Raw genomic sequence first — 13,518 nt, 5'->3', positions numbered from 1 at the left:
GAGAGAGAGAGAGAGAGAGAGAGAGAGAGAGAGAGAGAGAGAGAGAGAGAGAGAGAGAGAGAGAGAGAGAGAGAGAGAGAGAGAGAGAGAGCAAAACTTATGACTTTATTGAAATGTACAATTTTTATTAATTTATATGTTTATGCATAATACCATGTCTAGCTTTGTTTAAGAGGCAAAAAAAATATATCGGCATGAAAACAGGTATTTATTTACACATTTGTTTACACATGGTGTAAACATCAGGGCGTCATGATTAGTCATTTAGCCATTATAGTCCAGAGTTTAACATTTGGCACCAGGATGTTTTCCTTCCAATTCTGAAAAGTGCTTGAAAAACAACATAAAAATATGTTTTGTACAAGCATGTTTTTTATTAGTCTCATTTATTGCAAAATTGCATATTAAAATGCCCAAACAGGCTATTACACTTTCAGAAATAAAAGGATAAAATATGCGATTAATTGCGATTAATCTCGAGTTAACTATCGACATTATGCGATTAATCGCAATTAAAATTTTTAATCGTTTGACAGCACTAATGTGTGTATATATATATATATATATATATATATATATATATATATATATATATATATATATATATATATATACACACACACACACATGTGTGTGTGCTTCCCCTCTCGAAGGGGAAGCTCGGGGCCAAAATTGGGCTAAATATCCTGCCGTGTGAACCAGCCTTTACTTCAGCCGTGGTACACATAGCACATAGCATGGAAAAAGTAATTGTTCCCTTACAGAAATCTTTCTCGTTATGTTTGTATTGTTTGTCACACCTAAAAACTTTAGGTCACAAGAAATAAATGTTGGCTGTACAGTGTTGCGTTTGCAGCAAAGAGGTATTGAATTCAAATCCCTTGGGTCTTTCTCCATGGAGTTTGCATGTTCTTCCTGTGCACACCTGTGTGCTCTCTGGGTACTCCGGCTTCCTCCCACAGTCCAAAAAAGATGACTGTTAGGTTAACCGGTGTCTTCACGATGTCACAATGAATGTGCGTGTGTGTGTCTGTCCAGTGTGTATCCCGCCTCTTGCCTAATTATTCACATCTAACAGTCTGGAAACGGTTGCAAAGCCATATCGAAGGAGATATTGTGGTGGGATCTTAACCAGTCTGTTAATGCTGAAAAAAAAAATGTCCAATGTAAATGAAAAGGGAAACTATTAAGCCTCATTGTGGTGTATGCTCCAAATTTGTATACATTACACAGTTGTGTAATGTATACGAAAAAAATGATGAATGAGTAAAAACAACATCAAAATACTCCACATCTTTTTATTTGTTTTGATTTGTTTGTTTTTGCCAAATTTAGCTGTTGACAATAAAAAAGCCAAGGTGTAGTGACATAAAGGATTGTATGTTAGCAGGAGGAGAGTTGATTTAATAAAAAAAAAATTGTTGTTAATTCTTGTTTTGTTTGCAGAAACTTCCACCAGCCATCAGAGTGTAATAACCTCTACTTCTGAAGCTACAAAATCAGCTGATAAGGACCAAAGCCCTCTGGGTAAGAAGCATGGACTCCAGTCATTATCATGAGCAGATTTGTTTATTTCTTGGTTTGTATTTACTTAAGTTTAGTGTTGTGATTAGTGTTTCTCCACATGAGGGCATTGCGTTGTGTTGAGTCTCCCAGTAGTTGTCCTGTTCTGTGCATTTTGGTTTAAGCTCTTCTGTTGGTATCAGACTGTTTACTTTCAGTTTCTCTTGTGCCCAATACATTGCCTCAGTGCCTTCCATAGATTCTACCCCACCTGCCATTCATTCTGTTGCTTTTTTTACCCACTGTTTGATTGCTCTCACCCTGGTTGCTGTGTGGTTTTCCTCTTGTTCTGTAAGTTTATCTGTTCTTTCATTAAAGTCTATCTCTGCCATGTGCCTGCCTGTGCCCTTTTGCCATAAGGATCCTCATCACGACAATTAGTATATGCAAAAACACAACAAGAGGCCAAGAAGGTCCATGTAAATCATTAAAGTCTTTAAAAGTTAACCTATTTTAAAATTTTGAGTGGGGTAAATAAATTGAACTTGTAGACATTCTATCAGGAAATATCTTTTTTTTATCATCAATAAATATATCCAACTGTATTGAATAGATAAATCATAGACTCAAATGCTACGATTAAATCTAAATAGCTGTATCCTTTGTATAATTTCTCTAAAGGTGGTAAATTTAACAAAAAAGGCAACCATTTCTCACCAGCCCGGCATGGATAAGCGGGTATAGTAAATAGATGTATGGATAAAAATCTCTCTTTTCTTTGTATTTGAGCTAAGTTAGAAAATATTTAGATGGACATAATGGCTCTGTGCCCACTTGGCTTATTGAAAAATACATTATATTGCCAACAGTATTCGCTAACCTGCCTTGACTCACATATATCAAACTGAAGGGACCTTCCATTCTTGATCCTTGTTGTTGTCCTTGTTGTTGTCAGTCCACCTTTTGCAGCCATAACAGCTTCAACTCTGCTGGGAAGGCTGTCTTCAAGGTTCTGGAGTGTTTATGGAAATGTTTGAGCATTCTCCCAGAAGCGCATTTGTGAGGTCAGACACTGATGATGGACAAGAAGGGCTGGCTGTCTATTTTCTCTCTAAGTCATCTATCTCAAAGGTGTTATATTGGGTTGAAATCAGTACTCTGTGCAGGCCAGTCAAGAACATTCACACCAAACCCTCTGATCCATGTCTTAATGGACCTTGCTTTGTCCTCTGGTGAACAGTTATATTGGAAGAGCCCATCTCTAAGCTGTTCCTACAAAGTTGGGAGCATGGAGTTGTCCAAAAGCTCTTGGTGTGCTGAAGCATTCAGAATTTGTTTCACTGGTACTAGGGGGTTTAAGCCCAGCTCCTGAAGAACAACCCCACACCATAAACCCCCTCCACCACCAACGGCAAACTTTCAACTTTGCCGAATGCAGTCAGACAAGTACCGTTCTCCTGGCAACCACCAAACTCGTTCATCATATTTCCAGGTAGAGAAGCGTGATCTGTCGCTCCAGAGAACGTGCCTCTGCTGCTCTAGAGTCTAGTTGCAGAGTGCTTTACTCCACTGCATTCAACGTGTAGCATTGCACTTGGATGCAGCTGCTGGGCCACAGAAACCATTCCATGGACACCATTGAGCTAATCTGAAGGCCACATGAAATTTGAAGGCCTGTTGCTGTTGAAGCTACAGAAAATTGGTGACCCAGCACACTTTGGCATCCAGTCCCCCCCCGCCAGATTACATGGCCTACAGTCTCATGGCTGACTGATCTGCTGTTCTTCCCATTCACTCTTCCACTTTGTTATAATACCACTAGCAGTTCTCTGGGGAATATTTAGGAGTGTTGTACTATTATACACTGTTTAAAGTTATTTAATGTTTAATAAATAACTGTCTGTTAGGTATTGTCCGGTGAAATTGGGACAATAGTTGAAAGGAATGATTTGACCACTGACGTTCTTTTATGGGCAAACTCTGCACACACACAGAATAAATGAGTGACAACTTCTCTTCAAGTTCAATAATTTATTAACAGAAATAGCATGAACATCCAGAGAAAATCACTATAAAATGCTGTTTATCTGAATTAACACTATATTTCAATCAACAAATTCTCTCTACTATGCTTGATGGATTGAGTAGTCGTCTTGCGATCAAAAGGTTGTGGATTTGATTCCAACCTCCCCTTGTCACTTGTCGATGTGCCCTTGGGCAAGGCACTTAACTCCAAGTTGCCTACTGAGCTGTGTATCGGTGTATAAATCTAAGCCAAAGAACCAAAGTTCATCTTAAAGAACACGGAATAAGGTAAAGTTAGCTTACCTAATTACTAAACATTTGGTATGTGTTTCAACCCATTCACAATACAAATCCTGAGTTAAACAAATATTATTTGATAAAATAACATTTTAACAGAACGATTTGCTCAGTAACTTTAGGATGCTTGATTTAATTAATGCGATTATACCTCTGGTAAGCTAGGGGTTGCTGTAGCGATCGGTTACTAAAATTGGTTAATCCTAAAGTTATACAAAAAAATTGACATCAATGTTCCATATTAATGCAGTAATAATGCTCGTAGCACTATCGAACGATGGTGGAGCGAAACGAAACAAACTTTATATTTGAAACGAACCGTAATTGCGCAATTTGTAGTAGCCCAAATGATAATAGCACAGGAAGCTAATAGTATTGTGCTAGCGGACATTCGGCGCTAATTTTAAAAGGCTTCAAGTCATATTTAGTCGTAATGAGTAATTGTTTATATTGAGATGGTCTATGTTCCATTATAATTATACTTTTTATGTATTCCAACGGAGTATTTTTCAGTTGTTTCTCGTTTCTTGTCTACAGCTATTTGTTAAAAAATGTGCCTCTAAGACATTTGGGATAACATTTGATTCAGAGAAGTCTTTTTATAATTTCCTATGAAAAAAAAAAAAAAACATATTGCGATAGATATCGTAAATCAGGATTCAGTCTAAACATATTGAAATATTATTTTTGTTCCATATCGCCCATCCCAATGTTTGAAAGCATATTTCGTCCAGTCTTTTATCTTGTCATTGGGTCATGAACACTAACCTTTACTAAAGTAGTGCTTTAGATGATTTTTTGTGGGCTCTCTACTCCTGGATTGTCATTTTGCTTTTGCTGTAATTTTGGTAGCCGGCTATTTCTGGGAAGGTTCCCTGCTGCTACATGTTTTCTCCATGTGTGGGTACTGCTCTCTCTATTGACCCCTGGAGTCCCAAAGCCTTAGTGATGGCCTTGTATATGGTCATACATTTGAAGTTTAATAATTCCTTACAAAGTGATGTGGATTTAGAGTGATACTTTGCTTGACATAGAATATTTTAGTTTCTTTTATTCGCAGATGTGATATTTTTATAATTGTCATGGCGAAATCCTTTTTTGTGTGTAGGAACTGGAAACACAACCATATTGCAGCCCTGTACAGTTCAAAGCTCCACACACTCACCAAGTAACCCCAACAACCTCACCAGCTCAGTTTCAGACACTTTCAAAGGTAATTATATGCTCTAGGCTTAAAATAAATTTAAATTTCCTTCCAGTAGCTTGTGCTCTCACTGAGAAATTCAGATTGATTTATTTAGTTAAACAAAATCCCATGTAAATCCGCGTCTTATGACTTGTATTGCTACGCCAACAGGACAGCAAGAGATCATTAAGTATTATGTCTCTATGTCCCTAAGTTGTTCACAGTTTTGGTTCCTCTCTTATGCTCTTGTCTCTCCAGTATAAATCAGAAATGCTCTAAATGTTTTTTTATCTGTGACTGGTCAACCATTTCTGTGTTGTTTTTCTTTTTACCCAAATGCTTTGGATGTTTCCAAAAGACGTAATGAGGACACATTTTAGTTTTCTGGCAGAGCCCACCATTTTCCCCTTGTATGCTAGCTCACTGAAAATAATAATGCAGCCTGTATCTAAATCGAAAACATGAAGGACATTTTGTGGAATATCAAGTCGAATCTTGAAAGTATGTTGCTTTATGTGCTCCAGTTCTGAACAGAGCATGTGTATTAGGATCAAAGTTGTGGACAATTATACATGCAAATAAATTAGTTTGTGTTTTAGCTGTTCCAAATTAGGGATATATACAGATATAAATGTAGATTTATATAGTATGCAAATTAGCAAAATTGGGCATAATTAGGGATAACTCAGGCCACTAGCTGGCAGCAAAAGGCCTCCAGTACTACCCTTGGTATGTGTAGAATTGAAACAGGCCATATAAATATGCATACACCACCTTGGCTGCGTGTTGGTCTAGAGTTAATTCAAAACCATAATCTACATATGAGTCCCTTGTGGTCAGATACTGATTATCTAAATCAATCAAAAAATAACCTATTCCTTTAATATGTCTTTCAGTTTCAAGCATCCAAAATATTGAGATGACTGACCATATCAGGAGGTTAAATAAGTTTATTCCTGCAATATTTGAGTCCCAGCTGCTAAGAATCTATAGCACTTGCACGAAAGTGTGATCTGCAAGGTTTAGCACTTATTTGGAAGACTTAAGCTTATTCCACATGTCCAATAAATCCAATCTGGCTGGGGCACAAATTGTTTATGCTGCAGTTAAATGCTTAGTGAAGTGAGTGTTACTATCATATGGCATCATGTCTTCCTGCTACTGGAGCTAAAGACAAATATACAAAAGTGTGATAAGGTTAAAAGTCTCATCTGATCATAGTTTTAAGCCTCAGATAGATTTTATATTTTCTGAAAAAATGACAGTGGCATCTAACACATCTTTACCATGGGTGGAAAAACATGTCTGTAAAGGTTGGCTAGTTGTCATCTTTGAATAAAAACTTTATTTTAAAATAACAATTCCCAATATGGGTTTAAAGCGTGGAACAGAATCCATTTTATTGCTGTAATCAGCAGGTTTACAGATTGTACATTTTCCACCATAACAATTTCTGACAGAAAGAATTTTAGCTGAATTTGTTTTTTCTCCTTCTTTTTCCATTAGAAGCAGACCCTAAAATTGTTGGCGTCAGTTTATCTGTGGTGATCCTGTTGTTTGCCCTTGGTGGAATGCTCTTCTTTCTATATCGAAGGTAAGCTGGTCTCCAGAACACTGTTATCCAGCAGAGATCTCTAAGTTTGAATGTCTTTGCTGACAACAGGTTCCTTTGTGTTTGTATGTCCTAGGAGAGAAAGGCCGATTCCCACACGACAAAGTGGGGAAATGGAACCAATGAATAATCCTGCGTAAACTGTGACCTTTCTCAGAGTTTTTCAAAGGAACTTAATAGAGGAAGGAAAAACGGGCAGCTTGTATTTAGGAATGTAACTACTGTGACATCACCCTTGTGTTTGTGAAATGCTTTTTCAAAGCCTTGTTTGGAAATTTGACATATTTAAACAAGAGGAAGGACAATTTCTCTGTAATATATGCTAAATTTATTTTGGGTTATAGATTTTATGCTGGATTTTGTTGGATGTGAAATTTGTAAAAGGGGTATCAGGCTTTTGAAAAGAAACTGAATTAAACAAGTCAAACCCGTAATTACTGGTTAGGAATGTGTTATCATTCTTATGGGACAAGTGTTAAATTTGTTTTTTTTACTGTGACAAATAGGATATTTAATGTTCTATTTATTTTCACAAACCATTATAGCTGTCTCCTTGTGATATTTGTTGTTTTAGAAATGCGTAAAAAAACGACTTTGATGTTTTATCTAAATTCTTAAATGTAAACTTTTATTTCAATTTGACTTTCTTATTAATGTGCATCAAACACATATGTGTGCATGGATAAAGATGAAAGACAAAAACTGACCAAGAAATGTAAAGATCAATGGCCCCTTAAATTGTCTTCAGTGTAAATTGGTGATTTTGTTAAACTAAATTCACATTTTGACTTTGAATGGGCATTTTTCCATATTAAGTTATCAAGGTGTGGACATCTGTGTGCACGATTTCGGAAATGGAATTTTTTTTCTTAGTGCTGCACTCTTAGGGTGGAACGGTGGCTATTGCAGTTGAATTTCCCTTTTGGTTCAAAGGGTACTTGCTTTCATCACCATAACCCTGCTTGCATGTATAAAAGCATCTCAATCAGACACATGCCCTGTTGCCTTTTGTTACGAACCAGACTTAGGAGTTGGAATTGTGAGCATTGGGGGCCATTGATCGATAATGTTTTGTGTTTTTTACTGCTTTGAAAATTAGCCCATGTTAGCAATAATGCTGCTAACATCACATTATTGCCAACATCACTAACATCAGCAGCTCAAACTGATTAGGCTCATACCCGCTGGGCTTCCGCAACCTCCAGTGACAAGGTTTAGGACTGCTGCTCCGAGCTCCGCTTAACCTCCACTTTTTATCCTAACAACTCTGTAGGAGCCACCCACTTAGTTGGCATTTTTAAAAATTTTATTAGGGGCGCAATTATGCCTTTACATAGGGCTGAGTTGCACTTTAACTAAACATTTGCAGTTTTGACATCTATATTTTGCTATAAGAACTATTGGACATTGGGATAACTATATTGCCAGCATATGGTGATTTTATTCATTTTGGTTTTCATACTGTTTCATGATGTCTGTCGCTTTGCCTGTATTTTTATTTTCAGCCATCAAATCCCTAAAAAGATCTAACAGTCATAGGTGTATTTTAACAGGCATGCATGTCTCTATAGCATATGTTTTACAGATTGCCTCAAAGCTACTTTGTTGTATCAAAGTGAGGCACACTTTTTTTCCTGACCTTGTATATATTGTTAGCTAGCCATAGCTAGATCTAAATGTTTATAAAATGTCATGAAGTTGGCAATTTTTCCCTGTTTGCATGTGAATAAACTAGAATGTCTGTTGTTTATATAATCAAACATGTCTCAATTATGAAGTTAAGTGACTTATGGGAGCCAAATAAGCTGGATTTATTCAAGAGAACATAATTTTTGTTTCAATCACTCGTTACTATTGCACCGTTATTTTAGACCACTGCTGTCCAACTCCAGTCCTGCATCAAGTAATTAGGTCATAAAACTAGTTTTTCACACCTACAGGGCAACCCAGCCAAGTGTGTACTGGAGTTCGAAACCTCTGTTTCAGATGGTTAGAGACTAGTTTAAAATCTGGGTGCTTGCTGTTTTACAATTGAACAAGACAATAATGATGGACACAATATTTTTTAGATTAACACCACAAATTTAAGAGGATTCTGTTGGGATTGTATGTGCTGGACCAACAAGAAATGGTACATAAATGTGAAATGGAAGGTAAACAATACATGGATTTCTAAATCTGTTTGAATATAAAATAAAATCAGCTGTCTAAGTCTCAAGCGTTTTGCAGCCTGCAACTGGCTTTCATCCATCTTTCTAGTTACTCCGGCTTTGTCCCTGCTAAAGAAAAAGCAAAAACTTGATAGCACTTTGTTTATTGGATGATTCTGCAAAATAAAGTGAATTGGCACACCCTTCATTTCCCAGCTAGTTTTCGCGCTAAATGGCTACAAAGGTTAAACCTTTCTTGTTAAACTCCTCCCACATTTTTTGTGCAATCCGCGCAAAACTTTATATATAAGCGTGTCATGGACAAATAAAAAAAGTTAACGCGGCTGAATTTTGAATTTTTCGAAAAGTAACGCTACAATAAGTGATTGTTAGCTAGCTAGCTCTAAATGTAATTGCTGATTATTCTAAAACCATAACAGATTTTAACATGTCCTTCATAACCCATAGTCCAAATAAGATTTTGCACATGTGACCCGCGTTTGAGGATCGTCCATCACTAGGGGGTGCTGTGATGTCAAAAAATCTACTACGCAAGAATGGCTGATCGGATTTTTACAAAACCTTCTTCATTCCCTTCCAGACTCTTCCTTCCACCATCCACTCTGCCCTGCTTCACTCCATGCTGGATCAGTTTCACCTGCTGCAATAAACAAGTCCGGACTCAATACACCTGCCAGCTCTACTATATAAGCCCTCTTCAGTCTGCTCCTCGTCGCTGGGTCATCTGCATTCACTCCTTGTTGCCTGCCTGAGTCTCACACCTTCTAGCCTGAGATCCCTACCTCTGACGCCTTGCTCAGCCAACTGCCTGCTCCAGCTTCACCGTGTCTCTACCCTCAGCCATCTCCTCCATCACTTGTCTGCTCCTGTCTGGTACAGTCTCTGGTCTCCATCTCCATTACTCAAAGCCTTCAATAAAGCTCCTTAAACGTAGCTCTGTGTGTGTGGTGGTGTTCGGGTTCATCAAAACAAATCCTGACAAACAGTAGACATTTTAAACCTCGTTTACATCTTAGTTAAATAGCTTGAGGCTGTACATGTGTAAATTCCTACGTTGAGCGAGGTACTTGAACCCATCACACACGCAGTATTTGATCCAGTCCAACATTTCTCTGTGTTCAGCGTTGGGTTTCGTCCATACAATGGATGATGAAGGAGAGTATTGGATGTAGAAGGATTTCATGCTCTTTGGTAAGGTGATAACTGTATTTCATCTCATGATTTACAAAGACTTGGAAGAGGATTAAAAAAAACCTATGCTGTAATTTGTTAAATTACAGGTCATAGTTTCATAATTAAAAAGGATTTTATATTTTTGTTTTACATGGGTTAAAGATGATTCCGGTGTTTTGAGTTGGGAAAATTTTTTAAAGTGCATGTAAAACATTGCAATGGAAATGTGAGGAATGAAGAAAAAACAATGCTGTAAAAATTGATAAAGTGAGTTTATTTAGCTGAATGCAATAATAATATTATCGTGTGCAGGCTAGGTTTTTTTGTTGTTGCTGATCAAAAAGCTGGATCAGACTACTGGATCAGATTCCATGTATTCTCTCTGAAAGGACATGGCGAGCCTGTGCCCTAAGCAGAACTGAACCTCCATTGACAAACTTCATTCTTCTTACTGACGTGAACTTGCCAGTGGTAACAACACAAACCACTGAACAAAGAAAAGAAAAAAAAAAACAACTGAACTCGCAACATAATTTGACTTGACTGATGACTGAAATATATTATATATAGGCTATGCCGTTCGTCTGCTCTGTGAGCAGAGAACCCTATTGTTTTTCGTGCGTTTTTCCATTATTAGGGTTCCAAGCCCGCAGCGCAGGCGAACGGCTATGCCGTTCGTCTGCTCTGTGAGCAGAGAACCCTATTGTTTTTCGTGTGTTTTTAAATTATTTATTATTAGGGTTCCAAGCCCGCAGCGCAGGCGAACGGCTATGCCGTTCGTCTGCTCTGTGAGCAGAGAACCCTATTGTTTTTCGTGTGTTTTTAAATTATTAGGGTTCCAAGCCCGCAGCGCAGGCGAACGGCTATGCCGTTCGTCTGCTCTGTGAGCAGAGAACCCTATTGTTTTTCGTGTGTTTTTAAATTATTTATTATTACGGGTAATTATTATTCTCCGCTAAAACGCGTTGGGCGGCCCATGCGGATTTGTAACGAATCAATTGGATCAGGTATCCAAGTACAGAATGTGCACCGCTACTCAAACCCAGAAATTCAGACCCCTCAACAACTAGGGGGCGCTATAACAACGGACAATGCGTTTACGCCTGTAACCACCAAACTACTGGTCCCACACTCAAAACCTTGATGGCACTTTGTTTATTGGATGATTCTGCAAAATAAAGTGAATTGGCACACCCTTCATTTCCCAGCTAGTTTTCGCGCTACATGGCTACAAAGGTTAAACCTTTCTTGTTAAACTCCTCCTACATATTTTGTGCAATCCGCACAAAACTCCATATATAACCATATAATGGACAAATAAAAAAAGTTATCGCGGCGGATTTTTGAATTTTGACTTTTTCGAAAAGTAACGCTAAAATAAGTGATTGTTAGCTAGCTAGCTCTAAATGTAATTGCTGATTATTCTAAAACTATAACAGATTTTGACATGTCCTTCATAACACATAGTCCAAATAAGATTTTGCACATGTGACCCGCGTTTGAGGATCGTCCATCACTAGGGGGCGCTGTGATGTCAAGAAATCTACTACGCAAGAATGGCTGATCGGATTTTTACAAAACCTTCTTCATTCCCTTCCAGACATTGCCCTTAACTAAAGTATTAAATATGGTATTTATTGAAACAAGTGGGCGGGGCCTATTTCCAAAAGTGTAGAAAAAAACGGGAAAACTTCAAAAATTCACCTAAAATCACTTGTGTGGTGTAACAAGCTCAGATTTTTAGGATGTATTCCTTGAATAAGGTGCAACAATTCTCTCACTGCATGTATTCCAGTGTTTGAAAGTGCCACACTGTTTTTTCAAAGTTTGTAAAATGGAGAAATCAATGTATTTTCCACAAATATTGGTCAATCCCAATAAAGATGGCCTCTATCTGTAAAGCACAGCCAGAATAATCATGTCTTTCAGTTTGGTAAAAATCCAGGCGATTTTGACCAATTTACAAGATTTTAAAAATTAATGATACAAGATTATAAAGTTTAATATTTTATTTCTCTGAATCCATTTTTTTAATGACCATCAAAAAAATCGTGTGGTTAGATGAAACACTCTTGGACATTCATGAATATTTTCAGAATTTCAGAGCAAACCGTTGAATTTTAACAAATTTATGAAGTTTGTGATCAGTTTACAGCTCTCATCATCGAGAGCTCTGCCATCCAGAACTGTGAACAGGGCGGCCATTATGCCCATATTTGGGCACATCACCGGAAGTGACGTCACATCCTGTGTTTTTTCTAAGCGGAACAGAGACTTGAAGAGGGAGGATAGCTTTTAAGGTTTTCTAAAGAACACATAATTTAAAAAATTTTATTGAATATAAAAAAGATCAAGCAGAAGCAAGGAAAGTTATTTAGAAGGCAAAGAAGACAAAATGGAGAGATTATTGTGATTCAATAGGCAGAACAACTTCAATAGCTGAGGTATGGGGAATGATTAAGAAAATGAAGGAAAATAGATCAGAGAGAACATATCCGGTTCTAAAACATGAAGATGGAACAGCAGTAACAAATGAAGAAAAACTAGAAGTAATGGCAAGAACATTTGCAAAGATCCATAGTTCAGATAATTTACCAGAAACGGGAAAATTTAGGAGAGAGCAGACAAGAAGGATAAATGATTTTATTTTAGAAGGTGAAACAACTCCAGGAAATGTCATGGATGTTTATTTTTCTATGCAAGAAATGAAGAGAGTGATATTTAGATCAGGATAACAGCACCAGCAAAAGATCAGATATGCTATATTATGTTAAAAACAGCAGAAGCTGTGAGCAACGCTGTGTGGTGCATTCACAGTGCATGGGAAAATTCAATACTCAAGAAGAAACATGTTTTTGTTCAATCAATTTTAAAAAGTTATATATATATATATATATATATATATATATATATATATATATATATATATATATATATATATATATATACTTTTTTTATTGATTGAAGAAAAACACGTTTTTTGTTGAGTACTGAATTGTCCCATGAACTCTGAATGCACCACAGCTGAACGTAGTTGCTTCTTCCTGGCTGATAAGAGCTAGCGTGTTCTTCAGGCAGAAGATGTGGGAAACCTGTTAAGCAAGACAACAAAGTTTTTTGTTGAAACATAATCCTGGTGAGTGCTTTTTTTTTTTAGATGTAAAACCAGTCAGGATATGATATTTTGTAGAAAATATGATTTTGTTTGCTGCTTTGTTTGCACAGTGGAAACAGAAGAGCAGAAAGAGCACATGTGGGCCTGTAATGCTGAGCCAGAGAATTGAGTGAAGGTGATTAACAGTAAGACAGCTCATGTGTGATGTTTTGATTAGCTTTATTAAAGAGAAAAGTTGTTTTTCTCCCTTTAACAATTCAACACACCTGAAATCGGTTGTCTAAGAGGCGGAGCGCGCTGATTGCGCTCCGCAATAACTGCGCGCAGTTGTTAGCAGAGGCCATCTGCCCCATAGACATAATACAAGAGTAGACCCCGCATTGACTGTCGCTGCGCAGGAATTACGGCCGCCATCTTGGGGCGGTCGACTTGCTAC

General features: G+C 37.4%; 1 protein-coding gene across 2 annotated transcripts in view; it reads left to right on the top strand.

Moving 5' to 3' along the window:
• LOC105921954 (interleukin-15 receptor subunit alpha) overlaps positions 1–8,383 on the top strand; it is a 45,301-nt gene extending 36,918 nt beyond the window's left edge. Inside the window, exons 5-8 of one of the 2 annotated variants that reach the window (XM_021313720.2) lie at positions 1,447–1,527; positions 4,934–5,038; positions 6,518–6,605; positions 6,700–8,383. In XM_021313720.2, the coding sequence (XP_021169395.1) occupies positions 1,447–1,527; positions 4,934–5,038; positions 6,518–6,605; positions 6,700–6,763 (338 nt within the window). In that variant the 3' untranslated portion in view covers positions 6,764–8,383. The remainder of the gene's footprint in view (positions 1–1,446; positions 1,528–4,933; positions 5,039–6,517; positions 6,606–6,699) is intronic. The other variant, XM_021313721.2, reaches the window with a different exon arrangement.
• Positions 8,384–13,518: the final 5,135 nt, after the last annotated feature.

The sequence above is a fragment of the Fundulus heteroclitus genome, unplaced genomic scaffold (genome assembly GCF_011125445.2).
Source record: "Fundulus heteroclitus isolate FHET01 unplaced genomic scaffold, MU-UCD_Fhet_4.1 scaffold_263, whole genome shotgun sequence".
NCBI classification, from domain to species: Eukaryota; Metazoa; Chordata; class Actinopteri; order Cyprinodontiformes; family Fundulidae; genus Fundulus; species Fundulus heteroclitus.
This window is presented reverse-complemented; position numbering and strand designations above follow the sequence as displayed.